At 44.4% G+C, this 21952-nt stretch overlaps 6 protein-coding genes across 6 annotated transcripts; 4 read left to right on the top strand and 2 right to left on the bottom strand.

Annotated features, from left to right (window-relative positions):
• Window positions 1-1716: 1716 nt before the first annotated feature.
• L199_003917 (uncharacterized protein) lies at window positions 1717-5342 on the top strand (the record flags this gene model as incomplete). Its single annotated transcript, XM_064889645.1, has 5 exons — window positions 1717-1850; window positions 1923-1938; window positions 2017-2134; window positions 2192-2727; window positions 2793-5342. 5 exons carry the CDS (start codon window positions 1717-1719, stop codon window positions 5340-5342), a joined length of 3354 nt encoding a protein of 1117 aa, XP_064745717.1.
• Window positions 5343-5730: 388 nt separating this feature from the next.
• On the bottom strand, window positions 5731-7033 carry L199_003916 (uncharacterized protein; the record flags this gene model as incomplete). Its single annotated transcript, XM_064889644.1, has 6 exons — window positions 5731-5887; window positions 5980-6134; window positions 6215-6390; window positions 6457-6537; window positions 6613-6626; window positions 6690-7033. 6 exons carry the CDS (start codon window positions 7031-7033, stop codon window positions 5731-5733), a joined length of 927 nt encoding a protein of 308 aa, XP_064745716.1.
• A 221-nt stretch (window positions 7034-7254) lies between these two features.
• Window positions 7255-10750, top strand: L199_003915 (uncharacterized protein; the record flags this gene model as incomplete). Its single annotated transcript, XM_064889643.1, has 6 exons — window positions 7255-7365; window positions 7423-7460; window positions 7529-7612; window positions 7678-7772; window positions 7839-8097; window positions 8209-10750. 6 exons carry the CDS (start codon window positions 7255-7257, stop codon window positions 10748-10750), a joined length of 3129 nt encoding a protein of 1042 aa, XP_064745715.1.
• An 895-nt stretch (window positions 10751-11645) lies between these two features.
• On the top strand, window positions 11646-12855 carry L199_003914 (phosphatidylglycerol/phosphatidylinositol transfer protein; the record flags this gene model as incomplete). The annotated part of the gene is made up of 7 exons (XM_064889642.1): window positions 11646-11820; window positions 11983-12001; window positions 12062-12155; window positions 12223-12302; window positions 12442-12533; window positions 12632-12708; window positions 12829-12855. 7 exons carry the CDS (start codon window positions 11646-11648, stop codon window positions 12853-12855), a joined length of 564 nt encoding a protein of 187 aa, XP_064745714.1.
• A 2235-nt stretch (window positions 12856-15090) lies between these two features.
• On the bottom strand, window positions 15091-16987 carry L199_003913 (uncharacterized protein; the record flags this gene model as incomplete). Its single annotated transcript, XM_064889641.1, has 8 exons — window positions 15091-15175; window positions 15233-15323; window positions 15396-15492; window positions 15583-15655; window positions 15815-16295; window positions 16349-16576; window positions 16651-16797; window positions 16861-16987. The coding sequence occupies 8 exons, from the start codon at window positions 16985-16987 to the stop codon at window positions 15091-15093; spliced, it is 1329 nt and encodes a 442-aa protein (XP_064745713.1).
• Window positions 16988-19921: 2934 nt separating this feature from the next.
• Window positions 19922-21885, top strand: L199_003912 (uncharacterized protein; the record flags this gene model as incomplete). The annotated part of the gene is made up of 9 exons (XM_064889640.1): window positions 19922-20032; window positions 20100-20170; window positions 20230-20536; window positions 20603-20691; window positions 20782-20836; window positions 20897-20973; window positions 21048-21058; window positions 21126-21502; window positions 21592-21885. 9 exons carry the CDS (start codon window positions 19922-19924, stop codon window positions 21883-21885), a joined length of 1392 nt encoding a protein of 463 aa, XP_064745712.1.
• Between the last annotated feature and the right edge of the window lie 67 nt (window positions 21886-21952).

Here is a 21952-nt window from a genome sequence, read left to right as displayed (position 1 = left end):
ATAGTGAGTCTACCTTGAACGACATTCAAGCGCATAGATCGGAAGTAGATGCTGACAAGGTGAGTTTCTGAGCAGGACAGACTTATCCCCTTGACAAACATGGTCAACATAGTACAGGTGATACCATGAGACTTAGAGGAGGTTGTATGTCTTCCAAGAACGTGAGTTCACTCTCCGTCTATCTCACAAGACCATGTCAGTTCTGTGCTAATCGACAATGTTCGATCATCATTCAGATCGGGTGAATCAGCTGTTTCATTTTGTACTTAAAGTGATATCTCAATGGGAACTGACATCAGTGTCTCCCGTAGTAACGGTACCAAGAAGAGAAGAAAAAGACATCATGGGGGAGCAGGAGGCTGTGGGGGTGGTGGATGCGGAGGAGGAGGAGGATAACCTGTCTACTAAATCATACGAGGGGATTGATCCCAAGTAGCATGTATCTGATATCTTTGATGACCAACTTTTGAATGATTCACACCTAAGTTTTCCAGTCAATCGATATTGAACACGACCAGACAGAAGCGACATGTCAGGGGATACACAAACATGACGTCTTGATGTACAATTTGGTATCCCCTCGTGCCCGAGATATTGACTAGATCAACACAGCCCTTCGACACTATCTTTGCCCACCCGACCCTGCATACATCTTGAATTAATCTCTCTTTCGCCCTTGCCTATGTTTACTTCCACTCCGCATTTTCATATGTGAACAACGATCATAAGGAGCAGTATCAATATGTTCTCATTCTTCAATAATCGCACTGAGCGCAAGGCTAATAAGTTTAGTCTATCATATTGGACAGACGAGCTGCAACAATAACTGCTGTTCTCTAGATGGAGGCACTTATCCACTTAGTAAAGTCAACCGATTTAAGGTGGAAGGAAAAGGTCCAATGAGACTTCGAGGTGGATGTGCTTCTTCCAAAGGAGTGAGTGCAGTATCAGTTCTGCTGGAGTATCTGGCATAGGGGCCCTGTATTAATGATTGATGGGGCTTGTCATTCGACAGATTGAGTAAGTTTGTGTATATGCCATTGCATGATAGGTAGAGAAGCGAGCTGAATTCTCCTTGCCTGCATCATATATATAGCTCTACCAAGGAGAAGAAGGAGAAGAAGAAATCTAGAGATACGGGAAGTTCGAGCGGGTGTGGAGGTGGGGGCTGTGGGGGTTGCGGTGGATAGAGGCCATATCGCCTTTCTCACACAGGTGTTAGCTTCATTTGTTTGATTGGATTTACGTCCTCATCACTCGTTTAGATACACGATCATGCTTTTGAGCATTATCTATATGTAAATACATTATTGACTGTGTAATTTGAGAAATGGATAAGACTGTCTCTAGATTTCGCCTGTCCTGATACCCAATAAGATTGATTGAGTCTCTAACAAGGGTCAGAAGCAAGGTGAGCAAGAAGAAAGAAGGAAGAATGCGAGAAGACATCAAACCCAAATAGATAGATGGTTATCCTTATCTTAACCTTTCAAATTGCGTAATCAGCCAATACCCCATGGGGAGATACCCCATTTGCCACTAAGCAAGTACACTCAAAAGTACTGCACTCGCACTCGTTCCCTTTGTCAACCTCATCATTCCTTGATCTTCCCACTCACTCTCTGGGAACCATCCTACACCTTTCTTTCCTCGTTGCATTTCCGCATCTTCTTCACAGATAGCTTATGATAAGGACAACAGCGTACTGAGTCCACCATGTGGCGACTTACATTCTACGCTGTCATCGATAAAGACACCAAGGTTTCTCTCGGTAATTTACATGGGTACCAACCCCCAACCTCGAACGATGCGTTAGAATTGCTAATGAGCAATCTCGCCATCTACAAGGAGTGAAATTCAGTGGTAGAGAATGATTACCCTTGCGTCGTGCTTGAGGGGCCCTTCAAGGGTGCGTATGACAGCTACCTGGACCTCATCGTGAGTCTCGCTCCTTCACGCTGATTGATTTACTCCAGCGGCTAAAACATCGCTGACATGTCTGTTCCTGTGAGATAGATGACCATTCAGATGATATACCACGCAAGATCTCTCACTCCTGAAGAGAAGTATCTAAATGTCTTTGTTGGTGAACCAAGCTTGCTGAAAGATCTAAAGCTGGAAAGCTCTACCATAAGTGAGTTGAGCATAAAAGGGTGATCATTCATGCGATATCTAATTCATGCTGACATAGCCTCAGCAGGAAAAGGTAATCAATCACCATATGCGAATAAAATATCTCATTCTCCGTCCATGGTCACCCAACATAGATATCCATCTGAAAGATCTATTCCTCCCGCGCTCACGGCTCTTCCAACCTTCTACCCGGTTCCTGATCATATCATGCGTGGACCCAACAACTTCAGATATGACCCAATAATGCAATCGAATTTCCATGTATCGAGACATGAAGATGAAGGTGCTTCCATCAACAGGATCAACGATTCACGGGAATATCAAAGCAAGGAAGGGAGGATGTCTTACTTATTCCGACTACAGCTTCCTCCCTCAACCTATGAATCTGAGACAATGCGACGAACCACCTTATTTTACAAGAAAGATACCCTTCCTGATGCTCTTACACTCAAAATAATCGCTTTCAGGCACTTATGCGAAGCTCCGGGCTGCAAAAGCATATGGAAGGCGAATTCAGAGGACGAAGCTGATTTTGTGGAACATCATGAAGTGAAAGTCGGAGATCTACTCTACGAAGATTGGTTGACTAGACAAGTGAGTGTTCCATACTATAATATTCCGGCAGGACAGGGAGATCACTGACGGTTCAATGATACCAGCTTAAGGGCAAAGCTCAAGAGAGTACTAAGAAGTTCATGCAAGTGAACATCCATTTCGAGACAGTCACCAGCGCACCTCAAGCAGATAGGGCTACCGTCAATTCCCCTCTGTCCAGCTTGTCACCTTCTTCAGCCTCAAAACCTTCTTCAGTCTTAAAGGCGACCCTACAGGAGAAGGGTCAAGAAACATACGACGATCGAGATCTTGCACAGGCTAAAAAGGAACTCAACGTACCTGTGATGCACTCCGAAGATGTCGCTAAACCAGCTGTTCCCTCTTGCTTAAATTGGGACAAGATCCAAAGCCTCGACGATGTACAGCTACCTACTATTACTACCGAGCCGAAAGATCAAGAAGAAGTTGCTTTAGCTATCAATCAACTCTCGCCGGAAGAGGAGAGGTGGTCATATTATGGTAACAATCAGAAGGCAGGAAAAGATAAACAGCTTCGCAAGGACGAACAAGCTTCGTTCACTTACCCGTCCTTCATCTCTTCGTCTCATGCGGAGCGCAATTCGAACTCTTTCCTCCAACAAGTATTCGCGCCCCCACCTCGCACACCGACTTCTATGCCACCTGGGTACATGTCCATGATTCCACGCAACAATTATCAAGTGCCCAGACCGGTGCGACAGATTGCGCCTTGGGTGAGCCCTTCCGGTCCCGGTTCCGTCTCCTTTCCGACCTCTCCTCACCCGCTCTACTTCGAATTCCACGTTATTGACTTCCACCTAAGACCCATTGGACCGAGTCCGTGGGTATTTTCCGAACTGCCTACTACCGATATACTTCGAACGATGTTGGGTCGTTATATCGGAGAAGATTCTGCTCTGAAGAGTAGACTATCGGTCCTGAACGACAAGATCCATACAGACTTGTTATACGAGAAGTTCATTACTGCCTTGTGGGATGGTCACGGAGGATGGGAATGTTATAAAAGAGGTCTGCTTTCGAACCGCATTCAGATCCAGGTCTGGTCATCCGGTGAATTTGTAAAAGCCGAAACTGTACCCCCGCTTCCCAAGGAACACTCGTCACCTGCTCGCGGATCAATATTCGAGGAGGTATCTGATTCCTTCGACAACTCGTCTTCGATTCTGGAAAAGAGAGGCGAGCCTATAGTCAAGTCGTCATCAACTGGGGTCAAGGGCGATCTCTTGCCCGAAGATTATTCGATCCAACGTGAAGACGTCAAGCCTGCTCACTCGAATGAACACCACAGTATAAAAGAGAAACGCAACGGTAGATGTGGATTCAAGCTTGAAGAAACTCTCGAATCTCGACCTGAGACGCCAGTCGACCCACCCACTCATTCCAGCTTGCTTGATGGAAAGGATCCACTGCCGGCTCATGCGAAGGATCTCCCAGCTCTTCCACCTGCTGCTGATCTTGCTGACTCAAACCAAGCGGTATCCAACTCTCCTTCCAACCTTCCTCTCGAAAGAGTCACTTCTCGAGATTATCTGGAAGACCTTATCTCTGCGTCTGGCAATACAACCGCCTCGACTCGATTATTGCGAATCATGCAAGCTGAATCGGTCAGTCCAGCATCTTCCCTCGGTCTCAAGCTCCTCGATCTCGCCAAAGCACTGCGTACCGATGGAGAGCTAGCTCCTTCCAGACCTGTCGAAGACACTACTACCAACAAGAAAGTGGAGAACATCGAAAATCGACTCAACGACTTTGCAGATATGCTCAATCATATTGCTGAAAGTGTTGGAGTGGCTTTAGACACTTCTTCTACTTCTTCTTCATCATCCATCATTTCGAACGGGGATGAAGACGAAGATGGATCAACTACCGCTACTGTAGGAGGAGTTCCTTCGGGATTGTCGTTCTCGCAGCTTGCTATTTCAGGTCAACAAGTCAACGAATCGATTGATGCTATTCAATCTCCCTACAGGACCACTGTATCACTCTTGGAAACACCTACCGTACCCTCTGCTAAAGCTAACCTTGAAAGATTGGTTGAGGAAGCTGAGAAGCTGGAGAAAGAGGTGGTTGATCACGATCATACGCCATCGGTCGCAGAACCTAAAAATATGGGAGGGGCGAAACTCCCAAAATCAACCTCACACATCCGCGCTCATCCTGTACGTACCAATGAGCAAGACTATCAACCGGCCAGAAACGAATGCGTTCCGATGTCGCATAGTCAAGTACAAGGATTGGTCAACCCTTTCGCGCCGCCTTCGCAATTCGGTTATTCCTACAGACCATATCCCAGCACTGTTTCTGAAAGCTACAGCCATGTACCTGCTCCGACAGGCTTCCATCAAGCACCAGGACAAGGAGGGATGATGCCTCGCTCGAGTGTATATCCCTCTTACCATTCGCAGTATGTGTACAATAACTGGCACAATGGACCGTCGGATAATGGCGTTTCTGGTAATTCACCTGGATCTGGAGTAGGAGTAGCTCCTCAACATAGAATAGGAGCGGGGGCAGGCCCAGGAGCAGGATTTGGGTTCGCTCAATATAGTCAGGTCAACCCTTATGCTGCGTTGGGGAATTGCCAATACCAAGGAACAGCTTGGCCTAGGGGATGAAAATGGATTGGTAATGGCTGAAACCATACCGTGGAGGTATCTGTAAGATCTTTTTTTATGCTTTTGATTTTGATTTGATTTTGTATCTGAACTCTGTTTCTCCGTTGTACATATTTTATGAATCTGTATCTGTTCATGTGATCAGTCGTAGCTTGTACATAGATAAATTGAAGATCGATAAGAAGAAAGAATGAAAGGAAGAAGATGGAATTCATTTCCTTATGAGATGTATGCAATGCATTTGATATGATTATGTCAAGATTTGGCAGAGAGACCTTAAGCCTAGTTACTAAAGCAGGAGATGATAATGGATAGCGTTTCATGAATTGAGTATACGTCGAGTCGAGGCTGACCTGATAGCAGCTGGAGTGATCCCACTTAGCACCCATCAACCTCTAATCCATCCCCATATCCTCCCCAATAGACTCCTAGATTTTGCTTTACCCGTCGATGGTACTCTGACTTCGTCAGGTCTCTTCATACGAGCTTTGAAGTCGCTGGGATGTTCGAATCTTTTCAATGACCATAGACCCTTTTTCGATGATCTAGAGAGATATTGTATATACAGTATACAATATATTAGCCTGCTTCTAAGATAGCTTGAATCACAGTATAAAAATGATAGGACAAAACTTACCTTGCCTGAGCTTCAATCGATTTCATTTTATCTATTCCCCACGGTCCATACTCTGCTCCACCAGCTTCGTACACTACTGCCATACCTTCTTTCAGCATCAGGATGGGTAGGGGTTTGTCGAACCATAACAGGCGATTTATATATGGGACGGCGACCTATGTGACAAGTGGATTAATGAGAAAATTCTTCTGACTCTTTAACGATGATCAGGGAGATCAGTCGAGACTGAACTTACAATCCTATTATACTGGTCCTTGGCTAGTAGCTGACACCTCATCCTCTTGCCCAGTATGGTGCCTCTCAACCACTCCAGCGATTCTTTAGCATGAGGCTGAGCGGGTTGTCCGAAATGGGCGTTCTCGGGTGCGTCCACCCCTGCTATTCGAATATGGATCGTCTCGTCTTTCAGTTCTGCGATACGCAGTCGTTTTAGCACATTATCAAGATCAGGCTGAGGCCATAGATGAATACACTCACCTTTAGTGGTACTGGGAATAGAACGGATCTTGAAAGGATATCTGAAGAAAGGTCCGGGTGTATGATACAATCGTAAATTATCTGCAATTATATCACCGTTATATGAGCTAAACTTGCTGGACACATGCTGAGCGTAAAAGAAGCATGACAGCTCACCACCATCGCCTACACTATGTTGTCACAAGCTACCAGTCAGCTAAATCCAGACGATCTTTGATAAACAGGTAGCTCACCTTGTCACAACACCTCTTATCCAAGTTTTTCGATCCAACATCCCTGTAGTCACACTGTTGGCATTCCGTACCCTCCTCCAATACCTCCTATATCCAGCTATCGAACCTAGTGTAAGGCATGTCGCTCCTGCTGCTGAAATTATACCTACTACAACGGGATCTTTAGGTATCCAATCATTGATGGAGGTTTTGGTGCTTGATGAGGAAGATGCGGAAGAGGAAGAAGAGAAGAGGGATGTGATATTTTCCAGTGGTGATGCATAAGGGTACCAGGTTTCTTCTTCAGACCTGTGCTCCTTTCGATGTCGGTGCTGAGAGCATACTACAGTATTCGAGGTGTCCATCATGATTATCCGATCGTTATGGTCGGAGGAAGGGATGACGAACAGAAAAACAAAACGCGTTGATGATGATGTCCTCGTTTTCGGCTATTGTCCTTGTCGTTGATTCTGGCTTGTGCACCCACATCCCATCATCTCATTTTCTATAGATCTATACTTTCATCGTACACAGCAGACGACCAAGCATACAGCAACACTCCACCACTTCGGCCTTGAAGGCCAGAATGGAAGTATCAAATTTCTTCACTCGACTCTTACAGCCTCCGAAAGAGGCTAAAGCGGTCAAACAGCCGGATGATTTGGGCGAGTTTGATGTAGCCTGGCAAGGGATCAAGGTGGGTACTTTGCATCACATAAATGAGATATGGACGCTGATGGCTGGGCTGGAATAGGAAACGCTAGAATATCCAGATGAGAGGCAGATAGTACGGTATGTATAGTCCTATGATCTGATCATTTCTTTGACATGATCATACTGACAGACGTCTGATTTCACAGAGGAATATCATCAACTCAAGTGCCCAATCAGCTCAGACATATTGTAGACGCTTTGGTCTATGAGAGCAACAGGACTGATGAAGAGTGAGCTTGTTCTCTCATGTGTTATTCATACTCACAGCTGACCTAGCGGTGCCTACACTATGTAGTACGACAGGAGCATGTCTAGAATACTTCCTCAAGAACGACCTGTTAGCTCAACTTGAAAGGCTCTGTGAACCTGATAGACCCCATGGTATCAAAGGTAGATTCAACCAAACCACATTATGACCGCTTCTCTGTCTCAGCTGATCAGACTGAATGTGCATAGCGGAAGTACTTCGAGCAATAAACAACCTAATCGTATCCCTATCCGAACGGTTCTTGGTTCACAACGCTGTGCACCGCCCCCTCAGACGATTACTGCGATCATGTGTAGGTGAAGAACCCGAAGAGAAGATAGATGGAGGGGCTAGAATTCTTGGCGCAGCTGGCATGAGTCCTGATATGGAGAGAAGGGGCAGTAATGATGATATAGAAGAGGATTTGGTGGGATTGATGTGTACACTGGCCTCTAGGATGGTAGCTTAGTGAGTGGCTTGATACAGACTGCTTGCTCTATTCCTACCCCTCCAAAGATCTTCATACTAGCTTTCAACTACCGGGATGCCATGTGACTTGTTATGCTGATGCACCTGCAGTCCCCCTTTACTCCTAATCTTCCTCCATGACAGAGGCTGGCTCCAACCTCATCCCTCTCGCGTCCCAACACCTCTCGAAAGAGCCTTGTCTCCTGCTCCATCAGCTCACACAGGTATTTCCGGCCCCTCCAGTAGGACAGCCACAACGCATCATTTCGAATTCCTCCTGTTCTCCTACCTACTTCGCTTCGTCCATCGAGAAGGTCAAATCGGTGATCCAGCTCGTGCCGGTCTATTATTCCTTTTCGATATCGCTTTTCTCCCACCCAGCGAAATCGTCAGCGGAAGTCCGAACCCCACGGATAAAGACGGTTCCGACCCCTTACAAGATGCCAGAGATGCTTTAGGTGAATTCATACTGGACGGTGATTTTGCGGAAGTAATGGCTGCAGGTCTAGGTGCTATATATTCGCTGTTACCCTCGAAATTACATGTACCGTCTATAGCGGAATTGGCGGAACAAGAGAGAGAATTAGGTGGTTCAGCTTCGGGTACGGGTGGGATGTATCTTGGTGCTGGGGTCGATGTGCCTGATAGGGAGATACCTTCTTCGACAGATCAGGAAGTCCAGGATCAGCTGGATCTCATTCTCAAGTTGTTCGGTTTCTTGCAAGATATAATTCATCGATGTACTTCCATGATACGGCATCCTCATAGCGATCAGAATTCTCATGAGATATCGACTACCCACATGCTAGGAAGTGCTATATCAGAAGCCACGCTTGACGCTATCCAGTCGTCTTTCCTGGATAATGTGTTGTACCCTTCGGTATTAGAATGTTCGAACCACGATGGAAGTTCGGTGGCTGTCCTTACATACCTTGATGTCTTATTTTCGGACCTTGATGAAGGACCCTTGTTGGATCGATTGATCTCTTTCCTGATGGACACTGGATCGTTGGAACCGGGTCACTCTGCTCAGGATAGGAAGAAGAATAAAAGAAAGACCGGTGCTATGGGATACATTGACCAGCCTGTATATACCTCAGACTATTTCGCGGACGAAGGTCGATTTACCCTCAAGGATCTCATTCTCGATAATCTTCACTCGTCGGAACCTACCTCTTCAACCGCTGCCTTACGTCTGCTCCGTACATTGCTAGGTGATCATTGTCGGCAGGCAGTCACAGGTCTCCTTTCAGTGATTCGAGATCCGACTGCGACTGCACTGGCCAAACGACCGATTCCATCCGAAATAGACACTCTCCACAGCTTTTTACCACATCCTGTCAATTCTACAGACGTGCACCTGCAAGAAGTGGAGTTGTATAGCTCTTTAGTCACTCGCTTGGATCCATCATTGTCTTCCGCTGAGATGGCTGCTGGATATGCCGTCTATCTAACAGATATGACTGCCATTATAGAGGTGGATCCATGCCTCCGATCTGCCCGGATACCCACGACTTTCTTAGGTGAAATGGAAAAGAACATTTTACATTTAGATATGACAGCAGAACCAATACAACATCGAGTGAACCCCTCGGACCCTCTCATCAAGAACATTTTAAGGACATTCAGCAATTTTCTCGCCAATACTCCAGATGAAAACGTCGCTATGACCGGCGTGATCAGTGCCATAGCTCTTTGTCCTCATAGATCATTAGCTGGCTGGTTACTATACGACGTAAATCCAGAAACAGATTCATGGAAGAGTAGATCTAAACAGCCTCAAGATTCTTTGTCTGATTTCGGTACAGATTCAGATGACGATTCTGACCTCGACGTGGATCGTCCTCGACATGGTGGTGAATCAGATCCATTCAGTGTCAGATCTTCGGTACCTCTTCCAGCAATTTATCAGATCTTGCGAGAGATCATCAAGACCGTATCGTCCTACCGATCTAGCATCGAATCTTTCGATAGACTTTTAGCGGAAAGGAGACAAGGACTCTTATTTGCTGATCATCTTGACGAAGCTATGAACCTTATGTTGGAGGTGGAACCTTCTTCTTTCGGTCTTCCCGAAACTCCTAAACCTGAGAAGAAGAAAAGACCCTCAGCAGCTGGTTTAGTAGGTGGCATCAAGTCGTTCTTGACTCCTAAAAAGAAAACTCCAGCAAGTACGCCTAATCGATCCTCGTCGTCTGGATTGACACCTACGTTAGGTAGTCTACTTCGAACGCCTAACAAGTCGCCTGGACCTGTAGAAGAAAGTGGAAGATTCGCCACGCCCATTAGAGTCGATGAGCTGGATATGATGAATCCTTCTCCTTTTAGAGCGCACTACGAGCAGACGGATGTGGATCTACAAGTGGAAATGTCGAAGTCGGAGGAAACCATAAGTAGTGGACCTTGGTCGAATGCTAATTCTTTAACAGCATTGGAAAATGGAGATGCGTCTTTCACGGAAGATACACTACATCGGGAGATGTCAGATCACGTAGAGGAAGATTCACAAGCAAAGACATATGAGGGACCGAAGAAAGTTAGCTTGAATGTGATATTGGACAATTGTGTGATTTTAGAGGAGTTTATCAAAGAGCTAGTGGCTATCATCACTGCCAGGAGAGCTATGGGGATAGATCAAGTTGGGTTTGTATGATATTTGTACTTGAACGAACGATATTTACGATTTGATAAGCTTAGATCACGATGATATCCATAGTATGCATAATGAATAGAAACGAACCCAATCTCACTTTGCGGATCACGATGGTCACAGCTTGGATCACCTACTGTACGGAAGAGAACGCACTGCCCGTCTGGACCCTGCCTCGTTTCCGTTTCACCAAGAACAGCCGGCACTGGTCACAAAATGATTTGTCACCTCAATCGCCGTCGAGGTACCAAAGGAATTTAGTGAGCGTATCTGTGCGCATGCGAATGATGAAGAGAAACTTTCAGCAGGACCATGCACTTCAGGATGCTTTGCCGAGACCTGAAACAATACACTGAATCCGCCGTCACCCAGCTTGCCCAAGTGATCGAGTGACAGACACATTGCTCAAAAAGATCATGTCAAAAGTGGTGTGAAGTCACCTGGCGGATGTATCTGTCGGAGTTCATCTCAAGCCAGCGACAGGAACAATGCCAAGAGGTTATCCAAGCGCTGAGTCTGACTTTTCTCGAAATTTTGGCAAGGCAACAAAATCAACCAACAGATCATCGCAAGTTTACCAGCTCTATTATCCGTCTCTATTCGAATGGATATGAAGGCCCACCTGTCATTCAGCAACCAAGGGTTATAATGCAGATATCTATCTCATTTGGTTTTGTCGTTGGCGGTTGACATTCGTGCATATCATGTCATATCATGTGACATGTATTCTACCCTGATCCCTGTTCCTGGACCGAGATTGAGTTGAGACTGAGACTGACACCCTCCTATCATACGACTTCCGTCATCTCATCATCGCTCATCTCATCACCATCATACATCTTCCTTTCATACATCTAACCCCCCTCTCATACATACATATAATCAAATCACAAACATCATGCGGATCACCTCCCTCGCTCTACTCCCTATCCTCGCTACAGCAGCCTCAGCAAACTTGGCTGCCGATGCTCTCGGCTGGGCAGGTGAACTCGTATCAGGAGGTGGCAAAGTATCTACTACCGTCAAGGATGGGGACGTAAGGACTATGGATAGTTGGAGTTACGTTGATTGTGGTGAGTTGAGCTCATCTGACGCTCATCCAGATGATTTGTGTGACGAGAACTGATTGATATATCTTCTTCCTTGTCTGCTGTATCTGCCTTCCTCATCATGTCGCCCGATACCTTATCGCACGTGATATACCTCCTCGCATCACTGGTTGATCGAATGGACAGGCCTCGCAACTGATGCAGTGTAAGCTTAATCGATCTCATTTTCGTCTGGCATTGCAAGCTTACTCTGCCGCTCTCCTAGCCAACTCAAATCTATTCACGTTACTCCTGATCCACCTGTCCCTGGTAAGAATCTCACTGTGGAAGTTGAAGCAGATGTGATCGAACCAATCAAGGTGCGATACGACTTATCTGAACTTTATAGTCATTTTCCTACGCTAATGACACATACTGTATCTATAGGAAGGTGCATATGCCGATGTCACTGTTAAGCTCGGTTTGATCAAGTTGTTGCAAAAGCAATTTGACGTTTGTGAGGAAGCGTAAGTCGTCTGTCTCTTCTTCCTTCATTTCGGATGATCACCACTCCACATCAATTCCTAAGTCGTTATACAACCACCAATCACCAATAATTGACATCCACAGAGGTCAGATAAGCTAACTGAATGGTACCCATTACAGTCGAAATGCCAACGCAACTGTTCAATGCCCAGTCTCACCAGGTCCATACAAGGTCAAACAAACCGTTGAATTACCCAAAGAGATCCCAAAGGGTACGTATCCTATATTTGACATGACACTACCATTCAGCTAGCTTATCTCCGGTATGAGCTCAAGCAAAATGAGCTGACTGTGCACTCATTTCTTTTAGCTAAATTCTCAGTCCAAGTCAGAGGTTATACCGACACTGACGAAGATATGGTCTGTCTCGATCTTTTCGTTGATTTTGTAAGTCCTTAGCTTTAACCTGTACTTTCCATATCTCGTCGGTTCGTTCGCGTCGATTCGTTCGCCGTCGGCTGTCGTCTCAAGCTTGTCGAAGCTGATGTCAACTTTCACTACAACTAGATGAAAAGACCAGGTGGTGGGAACTAAATTATCTGGAATCGATACGGTCCCGGTCTGATCCCCAACAAATCATCGATGATAGAGACTTAGAAAGTCACTCGGAGAGGAAGTACGAGAAGTAGTCATAGTTTGTGTGCATCCCAGTCTATATGTAACATTCCTTTCCTTAAAGATTGTCAGTATTGTTCGGTCTCGATATGAAACGTAATTAAATTCAAATATATAAGTTCAGCCAAGCATGCATCAGTGTATAATGACTCATGAATAGACACAGACATGAGTCAAACTTTTGAAATGGATCTATTGTACAAGGTCATGATATTCATCAAGCCATTAAGATATAGAATAATATATCAGAGTCATAGTCATATCTTCATCTCAACTTCATTTCCAAAGCGTATCATATCATATCATATCATATCATATCATATCATATCATATCATATCATATCGTATCGTATCGTGAGATTCCATTGTGTATGACCCTCCTTCTTCTTAGATCAATACAAATCAAATCCAGATATCCTATAAACATGTTCAACCAACAATGACCAAAACAGAATCTGATTCAACCAACCTTACCGAGTTCAGATCACGTTGGTCCATCTATTGGTTTTTATCTAATAGAAGCAACCCCAGTTTCAGTGAGGCTATCAACGTCGAAAACTCATCTCTTGTATTTTTGATCGGTCCATCTTCAATCTTACCAAAGAAGGAAGAAGCAATTCCAGACTACCGATACCTTGACATCGAGTCAAGATGTTGAAATACAAGAAAGAGGGAGGAGATCGGTCCATACACCTTTTCATGGTCTGAGAAAGGCGAAGAAAGTATACCAGTACTACCGATCTGATTTAGATCGAATAGGTCCAATCATCTTGTACGGAGATGAAGAAAGTCTTTTCGAAAGACTACCTATCCATTGGGTTTTAGTTCGAGTTCGAGTTGAGCTGATCGATTAGGTTAATTGTTGGACGGTGTTGTTGACGGTGATGTTTCGGTGAGAGAGAGAGATGTAATGTATATCCACATGCGATGGAGAAGGTGGTATGGTTGTGTAAGAGAGAGGCAAACAATACAGAGACAACAAGCAGAGGGAAGATCGGAAGAAACTACTTCAAGAATAAGAGGAATCAAGCCAGAAAGAAGAAAATGCGAGAATATAACGAGAAGAGGAAACGAGACAACGAGTACAAAATGGTCAAAAAAGACTGTATACATATAGGCAATGAATGAGAGAGAGGTAAGGTATCGTTCGAGAAGATGATTAGAGGTCCATTTACCTTTCATTCCCAATGGAAAAGAAAAGTAAAAGCAATCATCAAGGCTACCGTCTAATGATCAATTCTTCGATATTTGAAGAAACCACAAAGATCCATCTTCCTTCCACCCAAGCGGAGGGGTAAGAAGGAAGAAGCAACTTCTTCTATTCCAGTAGAAGGAAGCTATCTTCGTTTTGAGAACGCAAAAACAGGTAGGTTATAAAGAGATCAGAAAGAATGGGAAACCAAAGAGAGTGACGATGTATACAAGTAACGTAAAACTAGTTGAGGAAGTGTTTATACGTTTTTAAGAATGACAAGACGAGCTGGCTAGAAATAACTACATGCCTGAGAAACAAGTATCACACAATCGGGACGAGATCAAGCAGACAGAAGGATGAAAGCAGAACAAGCGATCAGAGCAAGAGAACAGAAAAGAGAACCGGTCAGAAAAAAAGAGAAGAGATCAGAGCCAATCAACCAAGAAAGGGAAAAAAAAAAGAAATTCGAGAATCGTGTGGTATCGTGGCAAGGGGCCGAGCGCGGAGTACGCGAGAGCTCGTTCGATTCGTATCACCAGTCGTTCGATTCGTTACACTCGTTACAAGACACATGAAAGAGGTCTATATGCAGGGCGTATCGTTATGTTCGTTTCGTAAGTGGTACGTGAAAGAACCGATCCAAGCATGTCAAGTCGGGTTATTGTTCAAGGAGTATGTATACATTGTTGTGATGAGAGTGATGTCGAGCGAGAGATGGAACAGCAGAACAAGGCGGAATCGGGAGCGATCGATGCGTGTTATATACATGTTGAAAGTTCTATTGACATTCGTGGAAATTGGCAGAATAGCATCAGTTGACTGATATATTGGAATAGATTTTTCTTTATCAACACCTGATTCTCACTTTGTAGAAGCACTGACGAGCTTACCTTAAAATATTGACATGGGCATATCGCTCGTAAGAGTATCACAAATCTGAAGGGGGAGGGTATGTTGATTTATTGGGGTCTGTTGCCGTGAGAACCGGACCCAGGGCTGTTGGAAGCAGTTCGTTGTCTCAGGACAATATCATTGCGAAGGATTCTACCGTCGTTTGTCAGTATCAGTTCAACCTGTTTACATCCGAGGGTGAATACTCACTCTCGAAGCTTCGTACATTCCCTATTGGCATCTTCGAGTTGACCGAGCAAATATCGGTTGGCAGCTTCGATCGACTGAATGTGCGCGACGGCTACAATGCATAGTCAAAAAAATCAGTAATGTGCCACAGTGACCCCGCAGGTAAAATTCCAGTCGTACTTACAACGATCAAGTAAGCTGACTTTGGAAGCTCTTTGATTGGAAGGTGGTAAAGCTTCTTTGAGTCTTTTGAAACCTTCTCGAAGTTCATCACGTCGTCGCTAAGCAGATATATCAGCTATTGTTGCAGAATCAATGATGGCCCTCAACGGCACTCAGCAAGAAGCTTCGCGCACCGCCGACGAGCTCACCTGCTCGCTTTCGATACGGGCTTTTCGGACATCCTCCCGCTTGGATGAGACTGGTACTCTATCCTCGTTGTTACTGGTGATACATAAGGTTGAGTCAGCTTCATGGTCTCGAAACATGCAATGTTGTACATGACGGGGTAGCGAAGACCCTCGACAGCGATCAGTAACCACTTGTGACATATTTCGAAAGGGATGATGATGTGATGTCGATGAGGTTGATGGTGGAACTCACTTAGCACCAGCCGAAAGCCCTAGACCACCACCTCCTCCTCCAGTATTACCTTCATCTTCTACATCGCTTATCTCGTCTTCTTCCTGTTTGATGATTTTCTTAGTATTCGTTCGAGCCTGTCTAGGACGGGTGATGGGTCTACCTTTCGCTGGAGGACTAGTCTGTTGGAGATGAAGTTGAGTAGGTACAGGGAAGCCAGCTACCATCGATAATCCCGGACCCGATGGTGAGACATTGGCAAGATTTGATACGCTAGTCAAGGGTGTACCGTATGTCAGAGGGAGTTGATACATGTATGGATGACTTGGTGAGTTATCCGATAATTGAGATCCTACGATACTATGTGGGCTGACCAATGATGGACTGACGGAAGTCGGTGCTCCGAAAGACAGTCGATGGGAGACTGACGAGCCATGAGGCGATGAGGAGAGAGCTGGCGAGCGTGGAGGTGAACGAGGATTTCTGGCAAAGTCTCCGGTAGCTATCAGATTGGTTGGCGTCAGCTCATTCTACATGATTGAGGGATTCGCTTACCACTTGATCTATATGGGTGGAAGAAGGTAGGATGATGGGCGATATTGGTGGAACCGTGGCTTGTGCTTGGTGCTGATATCGATTCGTAAGTCATGGCGCATGGTGGATGAGGATATGAGCCAGAGGTGATCTCGGTGTTGGCCTGTGGTTGGGAGAAGATGGCATGAGGATCGGTCATTGTCAAAGGTGATAATGAGAAGTGATGATTTTCGATTTGATGGTTATTTACTATCGAACGAGAACAGACGATCAGCTTGAATCAAAGTGCAGACAAAACAAAGTGTATGAGGGTTGGGACTCACTATCATTACCTCCCATATTCTCATCACGACCCTGAGGTTGATCCTCATGATTGATATGTTGTTGTTCGGTAGTGGGAGGTTCAGGGGACCTTCGACCATCCGGACTGAAAATATAGTATTCCATATTGCTCGAATCTGGGTTCATAACTGTGTAAAGTGTCGTGATTAGCCATGCGGTATGTAGAAAGAGAGAGAGGTTTGACCACTCACATGAGAAAGAAGAGTCAAAGAGGTCGTCGGATAGCGTAGTGTTGAATGAGTTATCTTGGAACTCGATAGTACGGTCTTGAGCGGTAGAACTGAATGGAGTACTGTTGCTCATTACACAAGTTGACATGGATGTGGTGTTCCTACTCAACTCGAGGATAAACAAATCAGTATAGTAACAGATAGTATATAAAGATATAAGAGAGTACGAGAATAAATTGGGAAAACAGAAGGGAAAAAGAATGAATGGAATTCGGGCGTGTATGATATCCATCAATTGCCATTCGGATGAGTAAGAATTAATCATTTTCTGATTTCATTCTCATTTTCTTTGGGGAAAGAGTTTGTTGATATCAAACGTGACGTGTGGTCCGTGATGATCAGGCACAATAAGATAAGGATGAGACATGGAAGAGGGGGCAGTGGACTCACAATGGGATGATCAACGTGAATGGTTTGCGAATGATACGATTGACGATTGAAAATCAATTTTTGACGAGGTGGTGAAAGTTTATAGATCCCTTTATCCCGTTTGTGATTTGGTTGATTGGCAGGTGAAGTGAAAAATTTTATCCCGACGATGATCGTGCGGAATCCGAATGAGTCTTCTGGTTATTATTGTTGTTACAAGCTAGAGATGGTTCTAACAAAGAACAATTATAATAAGGAAATTGAAAGAGAAAAATGGAAATAGAACTGCGAGACAATAAGAAAAGTGAGAAAGAGCAACAAATACCAAAGTTGAGACTGACTGATTGATTGAGCGGAAGCAGAACGGAAAGAAAGAGATCCTAGCGATGCAGATACCGATACCAAGAGGAGGAATAGAATAGCAATTGGAGTCAAGTCAATGATATGGGAACGAACAATGAGAGAAATCGGACTGGAACAGTGGCAAAACAACAAGAAAAGGTTTGTTATTGGGCTTTGCGATAATAACAATGATGAAGAAGAGAGAGAGGAAGGGAAAAGGGAAAAAATAGGAAAACCCAATTATAACAGCTTGATAATAAGATGAGACGAAACAATCAACAAGGAACTGAATCCTCTTTTGTCCAAGTGGGGAATAAGCTAGCTCGTGCCGTAGCTTATTGATCATTGATCAAGTTAAATCAGAGATAGTACCCTTAAAGTCGTGTCTTGATGGGATGATGATGATGTGTGCTTGCTGTGTATTATGCCTTAAATCTTCTCTTTTACCATTTCTTCGGTTCAGCATCATCTGCTACACGATGGTTAGTTCCGTTACCGCCCCAAGAGAAACTACTTTGGCGAGGTTTGGGTGGTATTGTTGTATTGCTTTTGGCGAAGTGATTGGATCCATGGATCTCGTAGGATATGATATCCGTTTTAAGCCCAAATCAAGGGTTGTCAGAAGGTCTTTTGTTGCTAACACAATGATCATCAACGTCATTTCGCTATGAAAGATCAAGTTTTAGCTCAATCGGTAAAAACCATTCTTGTGTGTCGATGTGAATTAGTAAAGGGTCTGGATTCAGGTTGGTTTGAGGAGGTGTTACGATTCATGAGGGACAGGTAAGAGGGATCAACAGTAGTCAGGTTTTATCAAAGAGAAAACACGACTTTTTCTTTGTTGTTTGTTCGGGCTTTTCTTTCTTTTCATCACTTTTACTTCCATCTCTTTCATTGTTGTTTTTGTTGTTTACCCCACTTGATCGACTGGATATTTGATATCTGCCCAGAAAGGGTAATTTGGATGATGGAGCGAGAACTATCGATTAATCTGCGCCCCTCTTCGTCCATTCTTCTGCTCAATGTGAGATCCGCATTCTTCAGCCACAATAAGAGTATGAGCTTACTGGACTTCGATTCGGCCCGAAACAACGATACTCGTACTTCCTAAAGCCATTACTGGTAGAGGTGTCTTATTCTTCTAGGCCAGTAAATACAACACAGAGTCACATCGGATCGTCGTCAAGCAAATAGACAATAAGGCCGAAGCCTTTGATGGTTGAAAAGTCGTGTTTCTGAAAGTCGACAATAAGAAGCACGAGGTACAGCTTGAACTGACAAAAAAGGATGAATAAAGTTTATCGTATCGAGGCTTTTTGTAGATCGCTCTGAATATCGGGTTATTGAATCATGTTGTATGCTACTCCGTAGGATTAGCTGCTTTTTCTTACTCACCTTGCATCAATTTTAGAAAACAACAAGTCGAGACGTGATTGATGATGGGAAGATGCTACGATTGTCAGACTTACGAAAGAGGATCATTTCTCTTAAGTTATTTTGATGGTGCAAAGAGCTTTTAATTGTATTCGGGCTGTAGATGCAATGTTCTCTTTGTTTCGATGAAACGATGGATCCGTGCGATGAACATTACTGAAAAAGAACGAAAAGGATCCGAGCGTGTACGCGTCATGGCGACTGTCTGTCTCTCCTGAGACTGAATGTAACATAAGTAGATAATTGTTGAAGTTGTTTGAGCAGGTTTGATCTTGTCCAGCACGAGAAGGTTATGATAGATAAATAGATAGAACCAGCTGTTGATATGATCTCTTCATTCCAACGACGCTCGAGCATTTCATCGAGACTTCCAAGAGTAATTGGCGATGTCACGTGATAGCGAAGGCGACAACCCTCAGTCACTTCAATATCTCTACAATTCAACGTAGAACACAGTGCATGCAAGAGGGGGTCAGATACATGTACTCCACAAGGAGAGATCATTGAATAACCTGTAGCAGTTGATTCATTCAGAAAGATTTTATGCAGACCATGAGTGCGATTCAGGTTGAATCGTTGATTCACTTGTGAGCAGAAGCGGAACCAAACAAATCATACGCGCTACAATCCTGAAGAATCCTTTGTCCTTCATCCGACTAAACGGCGATGCACAGGTCTGTGCTATGCTAAATACATATCTCAATGGCGAGGGGCATTTATCGGACATTTCCAACACCACATAGTCAGTGCAGTGTAGAGCTGTGGATCACTTGAGCAGGTACACAGATCAAGCTCGATGAAACCCATTACCTCTCATCCCTTCTTTCGACCCGTCCTAGCTATCTTATTCCTAGTCTTGACGATCCAGACATTGAAGATGCAATGGTTCAGTAGATCCAAAGGCAAAGGCCGGGTCGACCAACAGCCCTTCCCTGGTGGTGACGAGGATAGTGTTGTCAAACCACAGTTGGCTATCGCTCATTTTATGGTATGTCTTGCCCCGCATCTCTTCATTTTTAGGTTATACTGATGAATGTATATTGTCTGTCATATAGCTTGGAAATACTTATCCTTTCACTGAAGACGACTGGCTTAAGACCTTCGATCTAGCAGAGGACACCTCCTTGTAGGCTGACTTTTGATCGACTACATGGTAAGGCAAGGCTGATGCGGTGCACATTACAGAGATGCCCTAGCATTGAACTTGGGTCAAGAGGAATGGCAGCTCACCCAAGCATCCACGGCATACCGTCTTCTCTCTTCTTCATCCACCTCGACCAAACTCAAACTTTGTCTTTCCTTAGATCTGATGGTATTACCAAAAGATCCGAAATTGATCATAACCAAGGTAATACAGATTATCCAATTTGGACGATCGGCGCAACTCAAATGGGATGATAAGATCTTATTGAGTACGTTTGGAGGGCAGGATTTGGGTGATGATGGATGGCGAGAGGTTATTAGTGGAGTGGAAAGTATATTGGGAGAAAAGGTGAGTCCGCTTCCAGCAACCATCCAAGATATTCTTTCGCTCACATCGATTCTCGGTGGATGATAGGTCTTCTTCATACCTTCGTTCTTCCTTCCTCCTGAGGAGATATTAGCGAAAGACTATGTGGATGGGGCGTTTCATTGGAACGGTGCTTGGTAGGTCATCTTATATCCTACTTCTCTCCACACCAATTCTAGTCTTGTGAAGCTAATGATTATGCTTTCTTGCTTGAACTTGACGATCAGGCCAATGAATAACCATACAACTAATTTGGAGTCGGACAAACCATTCCTGGAACACGTGAGTCTACCGGACCAGTCCCCCTAGCATCGATTGCTGATGGGAATTATGGTGTATTAGGAAAAACCATACATGGCTGCTGTATCACCTTTGTTCTTCACTCATTATGGTGCAGAGGGAGATTGGGCATTCAACAAGTGAGTATCTCTTGATAATGTACATAATGATATTTTCTTGAGCTCGGCTGACGGGTGTTTCGAATATTTTGTAGAAACTGGATATGTAAGCTATCTTTGCTCACCACCCCTTCTCGAGGAGATTAAGCTCAACGATGTTTGGCACCGAACAGATCGATCCGATGATTTACTATTACCATCACGATTTTCACAGCTCCTTTCTTTACCTCCCGATCAATCACCGCAATTCATCGAAATTATCTCATGGAACGATTTTGGCGAGTCGCATTATATTGGACCTGTATTGGGTGCTCAACCTGGTTCTGATAGATGGACGGAGGGAATGGATCATGAGGGATTTAGAGTCATGATCAAGTACTTCATCCAGAAGTGGAAGAACCAAATACATCGTGGTCCAGATAGGAATCTACCTTCCGGCAAAGGAGAAGAAGAAAAGGAACGCGGGAAATTGGTAATTTGGTATAGAACTCAGAGTAGGGATATGCAAACTGCACAGGATAGGGTTGGTAAGCCTGATCATTCCGAATGGGTGAGTTATACATTCACCATAATCCAAAATTGAGGTTCTCGGGGCGGTGTATGTTCACTGATTGTGGATACGATTGAATTATAATGTAGGCCCAAGACCTCTTGAACTTCTTTATCCTCCTTCCCACCTCCCAATATTCCACAAAAGATACCTTCACCTTACATATTCAGAACGGTGGTCATTCCCATCGACCTCTCCCTTTAGAAGTCGGTACGGTCAACCTCATACCTGTTCCTTTCTATACTGGACAAGTATCATTCCAAGTGATGAAATATGGTAAACAAGTGGTTATCGAGGGTAAAGGGATGGATATTAGCCAAGAAGGAGAAGGAGGCAAAGGGTGGAATTATAATATGTGGAGTGGGGTATTTGATGCTATCTGAATTGAAGGTAGTGGGATTACGGAAGTATATGTGGGATTTTTCATGAAATACGAAATGGACAACACGA

This window comes from Kwoniella botswanensis, chromosome 1 (assembly GCF_036426115.1).
Source record: "Kwoniella botswanensis chromosome 1, complete sequence".
Classification (NCBI taxonomy): Eukaryota; Fungi; Basidiomycota; class Tremellomycetes; order Tremellales; family Cryptococcaceae; genus Kwoniella; species Kwoniella botswanensis.
This window is presented reverse-complemented; position numbering and strand designations above follow the sequence as displayed.